General features: G+C 41.3%; 1 protein-coding gene across 5 annotated transcripts in view; it reads right to left on the bottom strand.

The window, feature by feature from the left end:
- tjp2a (tight junction protein 2a (zona occludens 2)) overlaps positions 1–18,865 on the bottom strand; it is a 143,005-nt gene that overhangs the window by 12,465 nt on the left and 111,675 nt on the right. For 4 of the 5 annotated variants that reach the window (XM_059974721.1, XM_059974719.1, XM_059974718.1 and 1 more), the window contains exons 15-21: positions 17,329–17,424; positions 17,142–17,221; positions 11,125–11,335; positions 9,009–9,109; positions 7,415–7,639; positions 6,432–6,545; positions 2,756–3,115 (exon numbers count right to left, since the gene is read on the bottom strand). In XM_059974721.1, the coding sequence (XP_059830704.1) occupies positions 2,756–3,115; positions 6,432–6,545; positions 7,415–7,639; positions 9,009–9,109; positions 11,125–11,335; positions 17,142–17,221; positions 17,329–17,424 (1,187 nt within the window). The remainder of the gene's footprint in view (positions 1–2,755; positions 3,116–6,431; positions 6,546–7,414; positions 7,640–9,008; positions 9,110–11,124; positions 11,336–17,141; positions 17,222–17,328; positions 17,425–18,865) is intronic. The other variant, XM_059974722.1, reaches the window with a different exon arrangement.

Raw genomic sequence — 18,865 nt, 5'->3', positions numbered from 1 at the left:
ATTGACAGTAACAGTCCCAGACACCATTTCTTGCAGGAAAAAACCAGCGACAATAACCTGACCATCACTTGGAGAAAAAGACAGTGACAGTAGCACCAAACCCCCAACCTCTCCCTTAAATACAAAAAATTAATAGATCACCCACCTGCCAATAATCCACAAGAAAAACACAAAAAAACTGAAGGAACCCAATATAAAGTACAGTCCAATAATCACATAAATCTCAGAATATCAGAAACTTTTCATCGCATGCCAGAAGAGCAGCTGCATGAGCTCAGTCCTGCCATAAAGAGTGACCATCGACCCGGGTCCAAGCGCCAATCTGACCCCCTCCATGTTCACCTCGAAGCTTAATCTTTCTCGCAGCTTCAAGATGGAGTTGTTCATGACCCCGTCTCTGGTCTTTTCCACAAGTCAACTCGTGCTCTCAGTCCTTTTCAGCTCCCCGGCTCTGATCTCCATGAGGCAGCTCTCCAGACACGGCATCACACTGGATCCTTCGATCGAGTTCCAAACTGTATGTCATAGGCTCCAACAGTTTCCAACAAGACAAAAGACGGAAAGGTGAAATAATTGGAAAGATCTGCCATCTGGAAGATGTTGACCAAGGAATCATTGCTTGTTGGTACCATCTTGACCCGAGGAAATTCAATTTCATTTTTCATTCATTGCATGCTCTCACATACTTCCCTAGGTATTTTGTAAAGGCTTTATCACAAACTTCCTCAGTTGGAAGCTTTATGGTAATTCCTAACATCCCATGTTCACTTTAAACAGAAATTTCAACCTTGATAGTAGTATCCTAATACTTTTATGAATGCGCAAATGAACAACAGATGACCTAAAGAAGAGATAGTTGTAAGGTCTCCCTGTATGATAATCTTTGAAACACACTATTGACCAAATTGCCACAAAATCTACTCTAACAAGTTATCAAGTGCTCAGTGATGAATGTCAAACCTAGGTCAACCCATTCTGTATTCCTAAACATTGTCAAGATGATTCCTCATGAAAAATATCCAATTAACCTCCTCTGGTTTTCCAGTGGATGCTTTCCTCCAACTGAGATGATTAGGGCAATGATTCATCACACAGTCAATGTTCCAAATAAGAACAGACAAAGTTAGAGAAGGATAATAATACTGCTAACTAGCAAATGTCATTAGAGAATCAAAGTGAAGTATTTTGCCAATAAATAATTAGGGTCTTAACCACTGATGAGGTAAATTTAATCAAATATGCTATAATAAAAAAATTCTTCATCAATATTAAGAGCTTGCATTTCACGACCTCCGCTAGCTTTCACATGGCTGCAATTTTGCAGATTTTTTGTTCAACACCATTTAGATTTGACTGAATTAAAGACATACTGATTGGGTACCTTATTTAACACTGGGATAGGTTGTAAGCTTGACTGCAAAAGTGATTAATGAGGTAGCTTTTAGCACAAGAGGAGTTTAGGGGGAGGTATAGCAAAGTTTGAAAGAGGGAGTTAAAGGTACAAGTCAAAGTCGGAGGCTTGAGAAATGAGTCAGGTATCTGAGAATACAAACCTGGAGCAAAGATCTGAGGGTTACAGGGCTCGAGCTCATTTATAGAGATAAGGAAGGAGAAAGATTCAATAAGAATTTAAGTATGGTTGTTCCTATATGGCAATATCAGGGCAAGGCAGCTGAGCCTGAGAATTTAAGGACAGAAGCTTGCAAGGGATGTACAACCTTTAACTTGCTCCACCATTCGCAAGTTCACAGCTAATTTAGCTCAACAGCTCCTTAACACCCTCAACTCCCAATGTAAATCTCTTAACTGTCCAAAAATCTTTAGATCTCTGACTTAAACACACTCAATGACATTATGAATGATCAGAAATCTTCTAAGGGCCCCAAGTGCTTAGTTGTTAAGTTCTTTGAGAATCCAAATGTTTTCTTTTGACAGTTGGGGAATTAAGAAGGGGGATGAGAACAGGAATTTAAGAGTTAGGACTACAGCTGATATTGGTAGTTTAGTGGTTAGCACAACACTTTACAGTATCAGCAACAGGGATTCAATTCCTGCTGTTGCCTGTAAGGAGTTTGGACGTTCTCCCCATGACCACGTGGGTTTCCTCCGGGTGCTCTGGTTTCCTCCCACATTCCAAACACATATCAGTTTGGTAAGTTAATTAGTCATTGTAAACTGTCCTGTGATTAGGATTAGGCCAGGGTTAAATTGTGGTTTGCTGGGAGGGACGGAAGGACAAACAGCCCCATGGGTGTTGAAGCAGGCTGGAAAATTCTCTCATCTCACTCTGAAATGACAGGCCACTCATTGACAGACGTTGACCCATAGTGAACTTATTTCAGAAACTGAGAGCTTAGAGCTTCGTCAACAAGAACTTTAGCAGAAGATTCCAAGTAATAAGAAAGATGATTGGAGGGAAGGTGAAGATAAAACTTTTCAGCCAGGCAGGGGCTGTCTGGAATTCACTCGAGACGGAGTCACTGCAGAAACACTCCAGGTATTTTAAGTGTATTGCATGAGCACTTAATAATGTCAAAACTAATAGGACCTCAGAGCGGGAGATGAGTCTGGGAATAGGCCAAGCAGCTTGACTTTTGACACCATGGACTAAGTGGTCTCTTCCTCTGTTGTATGTATCTACATTTCTACGAAAGCAAAAACAGGATATTACTGCTAAAATTCTGCTGTTGCTGAAGATGAAGTGTAAATTTAAACCAGAAAACACATTGATTATCAAAACTGTGTTGCAACTTACTCTTGCCATTTGTGCTTCTTGTAGTTCTTGCAGTCTCTGAGCTCGAGCTTTGTGATCCAGTTTTTCAAATATTTTCACTTTGCCCAACACTGACTTATGCTGGTCCCCATCTCCCAACTCTTCATCGATGTACTGCTCACCCTCTTCACCTGGGGGCATAGTGGCTGCAGCCAGTGGCTTGACTGCCGTTCTAGCCCCAAACGAGGGTTTCAAAGCCACCGGAGGGGGCTGTGGCTTGGAAGGGATCGTGGCCTCCTGACTGCGGGGGTGCTCGCTACTCCCAGGACTCGAGCTACTGTAACGAGAATCGTAGTGTGGCTTCGGGGGCTCTTTCGTGTGTGCATGCATTTCAGCTTTGGCCTGTACGAGAATAAAATCAGATACAATGGATTGTAATAACGCTAGAACATCTCAGTTGTTATTTCACTTTAAAATTTGGGCACGAGACTCCCTGGGCAATGTGATAATCAGAGGGAAATCTGTTTTTTAAGTGATGTTGATGGGTGTTCTGGCCAATAGCCTTTGACCAGAACACCCACTTCTTCCCCCTTTCCACTCCCTCACCCCCAGAATATCGCATACACTTGAGGGCTCTAATTTAAGGTTAATCCAACCAACAATATTTCTGGTATTTCAGCATTTCGTTCAGTGCTGCACTCATTGTGTCACCTGCAACACATAACATTAAAACCACCTCAAACATGGCCAGTCTGAACCTAACCTTTGCACTTAAAATTTATCTGATACCCCAGACATAATTGGATCCCATTGGCCAAGGGCAGGTAACTCTATACACAGATGTTTTAAATGCTTCCTGTGCTATCCATTCCTTTCCAATTATTTGCAGGTTCTCAACCCTACCACATCCCACAGAATTAACTTTGGTACAATTACACAGAACTGACATCACCCAATCCAATGCAAGCAACAAACAATCTCCTGGAGGAACTCAGCAGAACCGTTGGATGAACGAAACTATCAACATTTCAGGTTGAAATCCTGCATCAGGACCCAGAGCAGAGAGGCGAGATGCCCAGTAATGAGTAACTGGAGTGGTGAGATAGAGTTACAGAAGAGGTGAACTGAAGAGGGGTGCGAGGTTTCAAGCAGGAAGTGGATTTGAGTGGGGTGCAGTTGGAAGACTGTGGCAGGTGAATGGAGAGAGGGAAAGCAATAGGTGGGGGGAACGAGTGTGAAGACAGGAGGCAGGGAGAGGGATAAGCAAGAATACAAAGAGCTGGAAATAATAAACACAAGAGATTCTGCAGATGCTGAAAATCTTGAGCAACACACATAAAATGCTGGTTGAACTCATTAAGACAAGCAGCATCTATGAAGTTGATGTGCAGCTGACTGTTTGGGCTGAGTCTCATCATTAGGAAAGGTCAGGGGCAGAAGGCAGAACAAGAAGGTGGGGGAGGAGGATTATGAGTTGGCAGGTGGTAGGCAAGGGTGGATGAAGTAAGAAGCTGGTAGGGGGTAGAAGTTACAGGCAAAAGGCTTAGAAAGAAGAAATCTAATAGGAGAGGACAATGGACCATGGAAGAAAGGCAAAGACTGTTCATCACCAGAGGGAGGTGATGGACAAGTGTGGAAACAAGAGGGGTAAGAGAGTAATGGGAACAGGCAGTGGAAAAAGAGAAGGGGGAGTAATTCATGGAAGTTTTAGAACAAAAAAACTGATGTTAATGTAATCAGGTTTGGAGCTACTCAAACAAAATTTGAAATGTTGCTCCTCTAACCCGAATTTGGCTTCATGGTAGCAGAGAAGGCCATGGACAGAAGAGGAATGGAAAGCCAAAATGAAATGGATGGCCACCACGAGACTGTGCCTCTTGAGGCAAACATAGTGAAGCAAGTCCCCCGGTCTGGTCTCACCACATCAGAAGCACTGCTTACCGCAGATGACAGGCTCTCAGGTGAAGCATTGCCTCGATTGGAAGGATTGTTTGAGGCCCTTAATGGTGATGAGGGAGGTGGTATAGGAGCAGGTGTGGCACTTGTTGTTACACTTGAAGGGAGATCAGTGGGGAAGGATGCATGAACAACGGAGTCACGGAAACAGTGATCCTTACGTATAGTGAACACGTGGGTTGTGAGGGGAGGGAAAGATGAGCTTAGTGGTAGGATGCTGTTGGAATCAACAGAAGGCATAGAGGATGAAGAGCTGGATACAGAGGCTCATGGAGCAGTAGGCAAGGACAAGGAAACCATCTCCCTGTTACGAAAGTGGGAGGACGGTTGAGGGAAGATGTGTGGGAAGTGAAGAAATTCTAGGTGACAGAAGCATCAACGTGGAAGGGAAACCCTGTCCATTGAAAAAAAGAGAACATCTCACATGTTCTACAATGGAAAGTCTCATAGAAGAGGCAGAGATGGAGGAGCAGAGGGAACAGAATAGCATTTTTACAAGTGACAATATGGGAAGAGGTTTGGGGGAGATACAGTGAGTATCAGTAGATCTGTAAATGATGTTAGTAGATACAATGTCTCCAGAAGGAGACAGAGATTGAGAAAGGGGAGAGTGATGTCAGAGATGGACCGAGTAAATTTGAGGGCAGATTGGAAGTTGGAAACAATGTTGATGAAACTGACAAGCTCTATCCACTGACATTCACTATTAGCCAAAGGATTCACACAGCTACTTAAAACAACACCTCTTCTTACCCTATCATTTGAAAGGATGTCACAATATAGTGTTACAATTACAGAGAAAGTGCAGTGCAGGTAGAAAAAAATTACAAAGGCCACAACGAGGTACATTAAAAGATCTGAGATGGAGGGGAGCTATTTTTCACCCAGAGAGTGACTGAAATATGAATGAGCAGCCAGAGGAAGAGGTTGAGGCAGACACAGTACATTAATAATATTTAAAAGATACTTAGGTACGTGGTTAGAAAATGATAAAGCGATATGGGCTAAAAGGAAGACTTGGGACTAGCTTATATGGGAATCTTGGTTGGCATGAACCAATTGGGCCGCAGGGCTTGTTTCACAGGTTCATCTTTGTCATACAAGAGGCCTGTTCAAGAGTCTTATATATCTATCCTATTGAACTGGAAAGAAATTAATCCTCCAACTATATTTCAGTGGTTTTCTCAAACTATCTCTTGTTTGAGCTTAGAAAAAATTAGAAGTGTTGTATATGATTCTTCAGTTAAATTTGAAGAAACTTGGAGACCATTTATCCAACATTTTCATATCAGTTAAACTGACTTTTCCTAAACCCTGCTTCTATTATCCTTAATTATTTGGATGGAGGTGCAGAGTTATTGACGCTACTGTGTATATTTGACATAATGCAATGGCCCATGTTGGTCAGGCTTTTTCTTTCTTTTTTGGGGATTTTTTTTCTTATTATTTACTCCCTTTTTTCATAATTTCTATGAGTTTGGGAAATTATATATGGATTATCATCTATATGAATGTATATTTAACCTATTAATTAGGTACTTTCAAACTCTCTGTATTCATGTTTCATTTATGTTTGTTTAAAATTAATAAAAAGATTTAAAAAGGAAGAAAGAGTCTTATAAATGACAAGCTGTCCTTGAGCCTGGCCATACCAAGCTGTGTGTATCTGGATAGAGTGTTTTCAATAGTTAGAAATAAAATGCATCAACAAGAAGAAGAGCAGATCTTGCAATAGCATCAAGCGATTGATGACAAACATTACCTTTGGTGGCTCAGGTCTGAAGTCAGGAGGAGGGCTGGGATCTCTCAGGACTTCCCTGCTGCCTGCTCTCCTCATCTGTCCTCGAGCTACAGGTGGTTCTGGACTTGGCTTCCGCTGAAAATAAAGGTGGGTCATTGACAAACACTTTACTCGACAGTACTATACAGACAATACTAAGACTTTCTTTCCCAGCTTTGTAGTTCTTTTAATATTTTTTTTTTGCCTGATCTTTCTCTTTAGTCTGTGTGCGGGAGGGGGGGGGGGGGGTGTGAATTTGGAGGCTGATGTTCCTGTACTGTTTTAGTTCATTTTTTGTGCAGGGGTGGGGAGATTTTGTGGGGGGGGTGGGGGGGTGGGGAGAAGAGGTGATGACCGTGTTCCCGTTCTTTTTTCTTGGTTTTGTGGCTATCTGCAGAAGAATTTCAGAGTTGTATACTTTGATAACTGAACCTTTAAAATGGACAAATTCACAAATCTATTACAAGAACAGATTGTCTTTTATCATCCAACTGAATAATCACCCTTGTGTGGAGACATGGACACACTATTTAATACTTCTTAAAAAATGTGTATGTTTGATAATAAAAAATGTTGACTAAATTCAATGGGATGTTTCCACATCAGGTAAACCAGAACAAGGTCATTGATAGAAGACCATCACAGATAATCCTTCAGATTGTGCAAAAGACATTTCTTCGTGGAGTGTAGTCTGGATGTAAAGAACAGTACCGCAGGGAGTGGTAGTGATGAAGAGGAAAACTGAAGAAGGAACTGGGTACACTCAAGGGAGAAAGAAATGGATAGAATGAGAGACCAAGAAAAAGAGCCATGGGAATGGATGCATGTGAACATAGACACCAGAATAAATGACTAACAAATCCTGTGTGTAACTACTGACGATTTTAATATAGGTGGGCCATATTCCTTGATGGTCACATGCAAGGTCAATGGATGAAGAAAATGCCTGAATGTGGCACACAAACCTCATCAAAATGCACAGGTTCTGATGATCTGGCAACAGAAGATACTCGAGGCTCATTTATTGGCTCATCCAGCTCGTTGTCTGTATAGGCACCACCCTCGGTGTCTGTGTCATCATAGTCGCTCATCAATCGGCTGTCACAGCTGAGGTAGTCAGCTCCCATCGCTGACAGATAGGACATGCGATCGTCAGGCATCTCAAGATCTTCATCTCCAAGTCCATCAGCCTACATTAGAAACAGAGCAAGCTGGGGGATACTAAACTGATTGCCAGTGTTCACCAAAGGAAACAGTTTCCCACCCAGATAGCTCAAAATCTAATCTTTGCAGGAATAGATCAACAGCTAATGGCTGCCCAAGTGGAAAGGATGGAATATTTGAGATCACTTAAATCTCCAATTTCCCAGTTACAATTCGTGAACCAGTCCCATCTGGAGAACAGCCAAACTGACCCATCATGGCCACACTCTGGGTGGGAAAAGGTTAATGCATTATTATTTCCTCTTAAGAGCAAGCAGGATTTTCCCAACACATTCTAAACCTTTGCCAAAATTTGATTTCTACATTTTTGCAGAGTTCACTTGTAGGACGCGAGGTCTCATTGCTAAGGCCAGTATTTATTGCCCATCCCAAAATAAATAGTAACTAGATTTGCTGATGTACTAATGCCATGGTATTTGGAAACCCAATCAATGTACCATAACAACAGGCGAAGATTCAAAGATCGATTTCTCCACTGTACAATAGAAATTCCAATTTCTAGCACTATAGGCAGTTGCAAATAGCTGCAAGTAAATCTTTGAAATCTGAAACAGAAACTGCAGGCCAAAAATGTACAAGCTTAAAGCATCTACATATGGGCACTGAAGTCCACCAATTTCAATATCATACTAACAACTATTAACTGAGTAATCTCTACATTGTGGTGTGGTTAAACAACAGCCAACTTGGATAATCCATTGGGAAAATCCTAACCAAAGAAATAATTACTTCAAAAAACACAAATTAATGTATCTGGGTAATGGTGGGGTTATTCAAAATACATGACTATGGCTAGTTAATGGGACTAACTAGACAAAAAAAAAGCTAGATCAGCTAGGGTCAGTGGATGCATCAGAATGTCAAGAAAATTGCACCCAATTCATCTACAAGGACGGAGATGAATGAATGGTTGGAGGGGTTGGGAACAGAAAAACAAGTACTCAAGCACAAAACTTACTCTCATCCCATTTTCTCTTAAGAGGAGCAGGCTGTATATCTTCTCAAGGGCTGCCATTCTTTTCCAACACAAACGTGTTAGGTACTGACTAGCACAGCTTAAGTTCTTTGACAAGTGTGATGGAGATGCATTTTGACTCAATAGCTAATTTAGTCCTTTAACTAAAGACTCCATCTGTTGGAACTGCAGTTGATGCCCATGATTTCAAATCATTACAAAAACACTCGGCGTGAGCCTTTCTTGCGAGTCCCTCGATGTGTGTACTAGGATCAATTAATAATGTGTTAATATCAGATACTGTTTTAAAGTCAGACTCATCTTAAAATTAGCCTCATAGAAGTGTTGCACAAGAAACTGTCAACTTGCCCGATATATACCTTGCCTTCCGAAACCCAGACTGCAGAAGCCTGATGATCTCGAATCAGATCCTTTACCAATCCGTACCAGCCATCGTGAGAGGAATTGAGATCAATCGTCTCTGCAAGGTTAAAGGTTAAAGTCAAACGTTAGTAATCTGCCCCTTATCCGCATGGCTGAAAGCCCTTGTAGTAACTTGGTGATACATCAATACTAGGTATACTATAGAATGCATTGTATTAAATGCTTCCAAAACACACATACAATTCACTATATAGTAATGGGCCATTTGGCTGAAATGGTCTATGCTGACATCTATGCTCAAGGCAAGTCACCTTCCATACTTTTTCATCCCACGTTGCAAAGGTAAATCAGGATTATACCTCTGAAGTCTCCTTTTGCATGCTTAAAGGTTTAACCTTTGAATTTCTAACTTTCTGCACCCCTCTACCTGACCAATACAAGAATGAAATGGTTGCTCATTTAAAAACACTGGCTTCCTATAAATTGTTTCTTTAAAAAGACAGAAAATCTCCAAATTCTCAATTATGGCCTTAAATAAACTAGTAATATCATGCAAAACATGGTTAAAGCTGAGAGGTCCACAGAATCATTATTGAAGACTGTGAAGAGGCAAAACCAGAGAGACATACATACTCTTTACAATGACAGTTGTAGCAGATCACCCAGACAGCAGTCAGGACCAGTGATATTTTCACTGGGTGGATCTGGCAACAAATGACATTTGCTACTCGCCTTGGCATAGTTAGTTGCATTAAGTTTGTAGGTTCAGACACCACACTAGGAGGATGTTTTGTAACTTTAGCATTTAACTGTTGGCTTCACCCCTCATATTTACACTGGCTGGCAAATACCCAGGATTAGAATTTGCATTTCAACACATACAAACACGCTGGAGGAACACAGCAGGTTGGACAGCATCCGTGGAAGTGAGCAGTCAATGTTTCGGGCTGAGACCCTTCCTCAGGACTGAAGAGGGAAGGGGCAGGGGCCCTATAAAGAAGGTGGGGGGGAGGGTGGGAAGAAGGCTGGTAGGTGCCAGGTGAAAAACCAATCAGAAGAAAGAGCAAGGGGTGGGGGAGGGGATAGGCAGGAAAGGTGAAGAAGGAATGTAAGGGGAAAGCACTATGGGTAGTAGGAGGAGGCAGAATCATGAGAGAGGTGATAGGCAGCTGGAAGAGGAGGCAGAATGAAACTGGGATGGAGAAAGGGAGGGGGAGGGAATTACCAGAAGTTGGAGAATTCAATGTTCATACCACCAGGCTGGAGACTACCCAGACGGTATATGAGGTGTTGTTCTTCCAACCTGAGTTTGGCCTCATCATGGCAGTAGAGGAGGTCATGTATGGACATAGCCGAATGGGAATGTGAAGCAGAGTTGAAGTGGGTGGCAACCGAGAGATCCTGTCTGTTGTGGCGGATGGAGCAGAGGTAGAATTTGCATTGTAGCATTCAAATCTTTCCCTGCCTCAACTGTCTCTCTAATAGCCAATGCACCTCCAAGTTCTCTGCACTCCAGTAATTCTGGTCTCTGGTAATCTTCACTTCACAACTGGCAACAGTACCTTCAGCTACCCAAGACGTAAGCTCTGGAGTTTCTGAGCAACACAAACAAAACGCCGGAGGAACTCAGCAGGTCAGGCAGCATCTATGGAGGGGAATAAACAGGGGACATTTCTTGCCAAGACCCTTCAATCAGGACTGGTTCTATGAACTATGGTCATAGAATACTCCTAAGCTACGATTTCTTAGAATTCAATGTTTCCATGAAACCACAAGATATGCTACAGCGCATTATTAAGTTCTGTTACAATTTAGCACATGGCACGATCTCAGTTTTGTTTATTGGACACAATGTGAATAAATGTTGGCCAGGGACCAGGGAGAGTTTTTCCTTCTCTTCATTGAGCCTGTGTTTAACAGGTTACCTTTAACCGTTTAATTATTTAATTCACTGCAGAAAGTGTAATAATTTCATTCAATTCCTCAACTAGTCATTGAAAAAAATAACAATGCACAGGAAAAGGACAAATTGGGCATCAAACAGCCAGCAGTGGTATAATGGGCTGAGTAATCATTTCCTCTACCCATTACCAAAATAATATTACTTCTCACCTGTAAAAAGATGAGAAGAACTCTTCCTTAGCTTGACAGCTTGTTCATACAACTTCTTGGAACTCTTGGTGGATGTTGGATTCAGTCTTTGCCTCATGGTTTTAACGCCATGCTTGTTGTCTGGCTTAAAAAAGATAACGATCGGGTACCATTGAGTGTAATTCAGCAGATCCACAGCCTTGGGTGTAACATCCAGTAAAGCATGCTTGTCCTGTTTAAAGAAATAGAAATAATAAAATTCACTGACTAACATGAACTAGCAAAGAAACAATTTCTTTCACATAGAAGTTTAATAGGAATATAGAAAAGCAACTCATTCAGCTCAGAGTCAGTTTTGCCATTTAAATCACCAATCCATAAATTGCCTTGTAAATGTATTCAGTCCCTGGCACTTTGGACACACGAGTATTACAAACAGGGATTTTGATCAATTTTTAAAAATTAGTTTTTTTTTTATACATTTTCTACATCACTACAGAAAAAAAACCCAGATCAAAATGAAGAACATTGATAAAGTGCAAAAATAAGCATACAATAATAATATGGTACAAAAAAAGATAATTGAGAAAGCACCCAAATTGAAGACATGTAAAATTAGTATCCTCCCCAAGCCCCGCCACAAAAAAAGAGAACTCCAGACCAACCACAACACAATATAGAGAATATAAATCAGGACAATCAAACCCCCAAAACTGTAAATACACTTGGCAACAGAAGATATTAATGCCTACTACCAAAAGAAAGCTGAAAGCAAGGGACCAGGAAAAAAACCTTAGTTAAGAGGAAGGTTATGAAAGTACTCAATAAAAGGTCCCCAGACCTTATGGAACTTTATATCCGAATTAAGAACCGAATAATGAATTTTTTCAAGGTCTAAGCAGGCCATAATATCGTTAAGCTATTGAGCATGCGTGGGCGGGGCAACATCTCTCCATCTAAGGAGGATTAAATGTCTAGCCAGGAGAGAAGCAAAAGATAATATTCAACACTTAGTCGAACTCAGACGTAAATCTGTCTCACCCCAGAAACCGAACAAAGCAATTAAAGGGTTAGGTTCTAGGTGGTGATTCAGAATATACGATAACGTTATGAAGACATCTTTCCAAAATTTCTCCAAGCTAGGACAAAACCAGTACATATGAATGAGAGAGGCCTCGTCCCTTTTGCATTTATCACAAAGCGGACTAATGTTAGGGTAAAATCGAGATCAATTTAGATTTAGACATATGAACAATCTTAAACTGTAAAAGGCAATGGCGAGCACAAAGAGAGGTTGAATTAACCGATTTGAGAATCGAGTCCCAAGTCTCATCAGATAAGGAGGTATTTAAATCAGGCTCCCATGCCATTTTAATTTTATCCACAGGGACATGTCGTAAGGCTGCTAATTTATCACGAATAAATGATATTAAACCTTTACCTAGTGGATTAATAGAAAGAAAGAAATCCATAACATTTTTCTCAGGCATTTCAGGGAAGTTAGGAATTAAAGGATTAATGAAGTGTCTAATTTGGAGATATCTAAAAAAAATGAGCAGATTGAACTTAGCAGAAAGCTGTTGAAAAGAAGCGAAGCGATTATCAATAAAAAGATCTACAAAATGTCTAATGCCCTTCCTATACCAATCATGGAATGCTGAATCATACCTAGTAGGTAAAAAAAGGTGATTATGTAAGATAGGGCTAGAAAAGGAAAAACCATGGAAACCATAAAATTTCCTAAACTGAGCCCATATACACAAGGTGTGTCTAACAAGAGGATTAACTATTAATCTGGACAAACTACTAGGGAGTACAGAGCCAAGAAGTGCAGAGACAGATAAATCTTTAGTGGAGCTCAACTCCATTGCCTCCCAATTAGGGCACTTGGGTTGGCCATGGAAAAAAGACCAAAAGGTAGCATAACGTATATTAGCTGCCCAATAATATAAACGAAAGTTAGGTAAAGCCATGCCACCCTCTTTTTTAGATTTTTGGAGATAAACTTTATTAATTCTGGAGCGCTTATTCTTCCACAGATATGACAAAATAATAGAGTCTAAGGAATCAAAAAAAGATTTAGGAATAAAAATCGGGATTGATTGAAATAAATATAAAAGTTTAGGGAGAACAAACATTTTAACAACATTAATACGACCTACCAAAGACATAGATAGAGGTGACCATTGTAACAGACTCTGTTTTATAGTATACGAAGATTTTGATCAATTTAACAGAGAATTTTTATTTGAGAATCACATGCTCTTCCCTCCCCCACCCCCCAACAGTAGAGCCAAAAATCAGGGAAAATGGTAAAGCATGAAAAACTAAAAATTCAAAAACTGGAACGTCAGCAGTCCAAAAGTACTCATCTCCCATTGCTCAGTAGTTAGTTGAACTATCTCTCAACGACTACAGTTAAACTAGTAGTCTCTCTGGACAAACCTCTGTGAGCTTTGCACAATGTGATGGAGCAAGATGTGCCCACTCCTCCTTGCAGAATTGCTCAAGCTGTGCCAGATTAGTTGGGGAGTGGTGGTGGACAGCAATCTTAAGGTCTTGCCAGAAACAAGAAGGTTTGGACTCTGACTGGGCCACGCAAGGACACAGATTTTCCCCATTTGAAGCCACTCCATGGTTGCTCTGGCAGTGTGCTTTGGGTCATTGTCCTGCTGAAAGACAAACTTTCTAAGCTTTCTAACAGAGGCTAGCAGTTTTTTATCCAGGATCTCTCTGTGTTTAGCAACACACCTCTTCTCATCAATCCTGACCAGATATCCAGTCCCTGCTGCTGAAAAGCATCCCTGTAGCATGATGCTACCTCCACCATACTTTACAGTAGGGATGGTGTTACCTGCTGCTGTGCAGTATTAGATTTATGCCATGTGTCGCTTCGTGCTCAGCCAAAAAGTTCAACTTTAGTCTCATCCAACCACAACACCTTCCACATCTTTACAGTATCTTCTAAGTGATGCTTTGCAAAGTCTTTATGAGGAAGAATATGTTTTTTAGCCAGGGCTTCTTCTTTGCCACTCTTCAATAAATACTCATTTTGTGCAAGGCCTGAATTGTGGAGACTTGAACTTCATCTCCGGTTGCAGCCAATGACTTCTGCAGCTCACTCACAGTGTCTGTTGGCATCACAGTAACCTCTCTTACAAGTGTTATTCTTCCCTGGTGACTAACTTTAGAGGGACAGCCTGACCTCGGCAGTGTGGCATTGGTTTCATACTTTTTCCCCCACTTTTTTCACGATGGACCGCACTGAGCTCTAAAGTATGCTTAGTGCCTTTGAGTTGGTCTTGTACCCTTCCCCAGATTTGTGTTTCCCTATTATCATTTCCCTGACCTGCCTCGAATCCTCTTGTCTTCATTTTGATTTGTTCTATTGAAAATCTACCATACCTGTGGGACGTTATGGGGGGGGGGGGGGGGTATTTATTCAGGTGATCCTCCAATTTTCTATATCAAATTAGATGAGTTGGTAAGGTTATACAGTATATTACACCTGAAGAAAGTCAGCATTGTAATTTCAAAGGGGATGAATACTTTTTCAGCCTCATAAATTTGGTTTTTAATTTCTAGTAAATTGTGGACAGGTTTTGGAATTTTTTTTGATTCAACATGATGTTTTGTAGATTAGCTCAAAAAACCCTAAAATTTAGAAAATGATGTGCTAAAATGTAACAATAGTTGTGGTGGTGGAATACTTTTTCAAGGCACTCTATCTGAGCTCATGCTACCTACCTGGGTTTGATAATCTTTAATATCTTTTGCCTAACAAAAATGTTAACCACTTCAGTTTTTCACATTCCCAATTGATACCTCGCTTCAGGCACAATGTCCAGATTGTGGAATTCTTATTATTATTTTCAAAGAAGCTAGTTATTTTAGTGCTAAACATAATAATGCTAAGGAGCAAAAGGATGCAAATTCTTGCCTATACTGGTGGGTGTGGTATCCTAGTGAAAATTTTCAGCATAAATCTACAATTTAGAGCTAGGTCCATATCTTTTATTCATTAGCTAAAGCAGAAATTGAACTAGCAAGTACAAGGTGACAACTGTTCCACTAAATCAGTCTAGAGTATTGACCTGAACCCTCCCTGGACTACATAGAACTTGAAGACCCCTTCAGGGCTGCAGAACAGGCCAGCCTCTCAGCACAATCTAATTAATCATTGTCCTCCCCCTTCTTTGTCCCCAAGCTAGAAAAACAATTTCTAATTTCAGATGCGACTCAGCGGGTGCAGTCTTGCCTTTTGAGTCCTGAGTGGTTGACTCACATCCCAGTCCAGTTACAAGAATACAAAATTCTGGGTGAGTGTTGTAGTCCACCACTGAGGAGGTGCAATTGCAGTGGAGAAGCTACTTCCCTCTTCTCCAGAAGCTAAACTAAGGCCTCAAATCTCTCAAGTGGTTACACAAGACCTAGACACTACCTTTGAGAGCAGGAGCATATTCCCATCGAGTCCTGGTTAATATTCACCCTGAAGCATCGCAAGAATTTGATTATTGCACTGCTGTTTTTGTACAAATTAGTTGCAGAACATCATACAAAAAAGAAAATCATACATCTAATATTCTCTATTGACTGTAAAGCCCTTTGGAATGAAATGAGCTACAGAAATCTAAATTTATTCTCCTTCTCCCCATCTGCAGGCATTAATCCAATTCTTCTCCATTGAAAATGCATCCACCATCCACAGGAAGAGCATTTAAAATCGAAGTTTCTCATGTGAATTTGTGATTCCAAGGACAGACATCATGACATCGGCCCAAAAGCAGGATCTAATGTTCAGGGGAAACTGGCAAACGCAATTCAGAAGAATCAAATGCCCAAATCATTCCCCTTTCCCTATTCCTCCTATTATGGGTTCCTGTTCTCACTTCTATGACAAAATCAAAAAGTCAGATTCTCCCCTGGAGTTGCTGGAAAACGACCAGAGTTCCTTCCCCTCAACAGCAGAATTAATCCCCTTTCCAAGGCCTTCAGTAGGCAGTGATCCCATCTGGCCTCTTAACCCAAAAGAAGAGATACTTAATATTTAATTTCCTTGAATGTTGTCTTGATGTGCTCCCAAAAAATGATTTAACAAAAAATTGTTTGCATAGTAAAGAGCTTTTTCTAAAATTCTTATCCTCGTTTTCAAACTCCTCCAAGATTATATCTAGTCTCTGCAGCCACCTCTAGCCATACAGCTTTCATCTGTGCTCCTCAAACTCTAGCCTTGTGATTTGTGCCCATTTTCTTTGGTCCACTTTGGTTGCCTTGGTATCAGTTGCCAATGTCATGCAGATCTGGAATTCTTTTTTTTATCCCCTCAAACCCAAACACCTGACTGTGCAGTAGGTCACCTGTTCTACCCCTCCTTACCTGGCCAGGTTAAAGGACTTCTGTTTGGCGCCTACTTTGGTGAGACCCAAAGGGATCGCTTTGTTGAGCACCTCTGCTTCATCTGGCAAAAGCGGAACTCCCTGGTGGCCAACCATTATCATTCCTATCTCCATTCCCCTTCCAACATGTCAGTCCACGTCCTCTTCTTTTACCATGAGCCTGCCACATTTTCCACCCAGGTAGCCGCCAACATGATGGCATGAACATCAATTTCTCCAACTTCAGTAATTTTTCCCTTCACTCTTCCCTCTTACCTCACCTCCACCTGATGCCCCTCTTTCTTCCCTTCCACCCATGATCCACTCTCCTCTCCCAGATTCCTTCTTCTCCAACCCTTTTACCTTTCCCACCCACCAGGCTTCACCTGTGACCTTCTAGTTTGTCTTTCTTGCCTCCCCCCCCCCCCCCCGCCACTTTTAATTCTGGTGTCTTCCTTCCTCCTTCATTTACAGTTCTAAAGAAGGGTCTTGGCCTGAAACATCAATTGTTTATTCATTTCCATTGATGCTATCTGACCTGTTGAGTTCTTCCAGCATTTTGTGTCTGTTACTTGTTTCGCAATTAGCCTGATGAATACCTTGGGACATTTTGGAATGTTGACAGATTGTTGAAAATTAAGTCATTGCCCGAATTATTCTTACCTCTTCAATGATCTGTCTGACTGTGTTCAATCGAACCACACCAGATGCCCTTTCGGAGCCTGCATCTCTGGGTTCCGTTTCTGGAATAACAATTTATACACTGCTGAGTGCTTTTAGCTTCTAACATAAGCACTTGAAGATTCATACGGTCTTCTGTTAGAACAGTTCTGTTTCACAGCTTACTTACTGGCAACTTTGTAGGCATCCGGTAACTCTGTCGCCAGCTTCTCCGTAGCTATATCAGCGATAGGCCCAAACAGCACCACAGGCCGCCTAAAGCCAGCTAAAGACAGCAAAGAGGGGTAAATGAGTATCAAGTATGGTACTGGAGTGTGCAGAACTACATGAAAGTAGAAGGTCCCTGACAACAAATATGCTTTAAATTAAAATTTCTTCCACAGTAATTCGATAGTGAGAGGTTTAGATCTCCATAGCACCTTTGAATAAATATCAGAACCAGTAATGGTTAGCACAACCCTTTAAGGTACAAGCGACCTGGGTTCAAGTCCTGCCACTGCCTGCGAGAAGTCTGTATGTTCTTCCTGTGACCGTGTGGGTTGCCTCTGGGTGCTCTGGTTTCCTCTCACAGACCAAAGACGTAGGTCAATTGGTCATTGTAAATTGTCCCGAGATTAGGCTCAGATTAAATCAGGGGATTGTTGGGTGGTGTGGCTCGAAAACTCTTCCCTGAAAATTTAAATAAAAAATAAAAATATCTGCTTTCACAAAAATTAACTTTGGACATTCAGAAACCAGAGAAATATGGTGGCCAAATTGTGCTCACAAGCAACATAACATGATCTATTTTCGTAATGTTTGTTGTCCCCAATTTTTAATTATTCAAGAAGAAGTCACCTTTTGCCCTCCCTATCTATTTTAAAATAATGTCCAGGGCATACTCTGCAATTTCAGATGGGTAACTGTTTAACTTCCTACTCACTGTGTAGCATTTAGAGTACTGCTCGAGCCTCAGCTGAGATTTTGTGCTCAAGTCTCTGAAATTGGTTTTGAGCCCACGAACTTCTGATTGCAACAGCAGAGAACATCCCAAACAAGCCTCAAGATATTATGGTCCAGACAGCCGAAAGCACCCTATTCAAACGAGTTCTTGACTAGTCCACCCTGTCGTCGTCGTCCCCCCCCCCCCCAAAGTACCCTGGCCAACATTTACCCCTTGATTAAAATCACAGAAGCAAATTATTTGGTTATTGTTATTTGTTGGAGTTTGCCGTCCCCAAATCTGCTGAAATGTCTCCTTGCATTACAATAGAGAGTGCAGTTCAATACCACTCCAACAGCATGAAAGGTCTTGGGATGTCGCTCAAGAGATTCAGGTGCTAACAAAGTTACTAAATTACATTGTTAAAAATGTATTGAGTATTGTGTGCAGGTTTGGTCTCCAAATTTGAGGAAGGACATTCTTGCTATTGAGGGAGTGCAGTGTAGGTTCACAAGGTTAATTCCCGGAATGGTGGGACTGTCATATGTTGAAAGACTGGAGTAACTGGGCTTGTATACACTGGAATTTAGAAGGATGAGAGGGGATCTGATTGAAACATACAAGATTATTAAGGAATTGGACACACTGGAGGCAGGAAGCATGTTCCCGCTGATGGGCGAGTCCAGAACTAGAGGCCACAGTTTAAGAATAAGGGGTAGGCCATTTAGACAGAGATGCGGAAAAACTTTTTCACCCAGAGAGTGGTGGATATGTGGAATGCTCT

Source organism: Hypanus sabinus, chromosome 7, assembly GCF_030144855.1.
Source record: "Hypanus sabinus isolate sHypSab1 chromosome 7, sHypSab1.hap1, whole genome shotgun sequence".
Classification (NCBI taxonomy): Eukaryota; Metazoa; Chordata; class Chondrichthyes; order Myliobatiformes; family Dasyatidae; genus Hypanus; species Hypanus sabinus.
The sequence above is the reverse complement of the archived record's forward strand: the minus strand, read 5'-3'. Positions and strand labels throughout refer to the sequence as shown.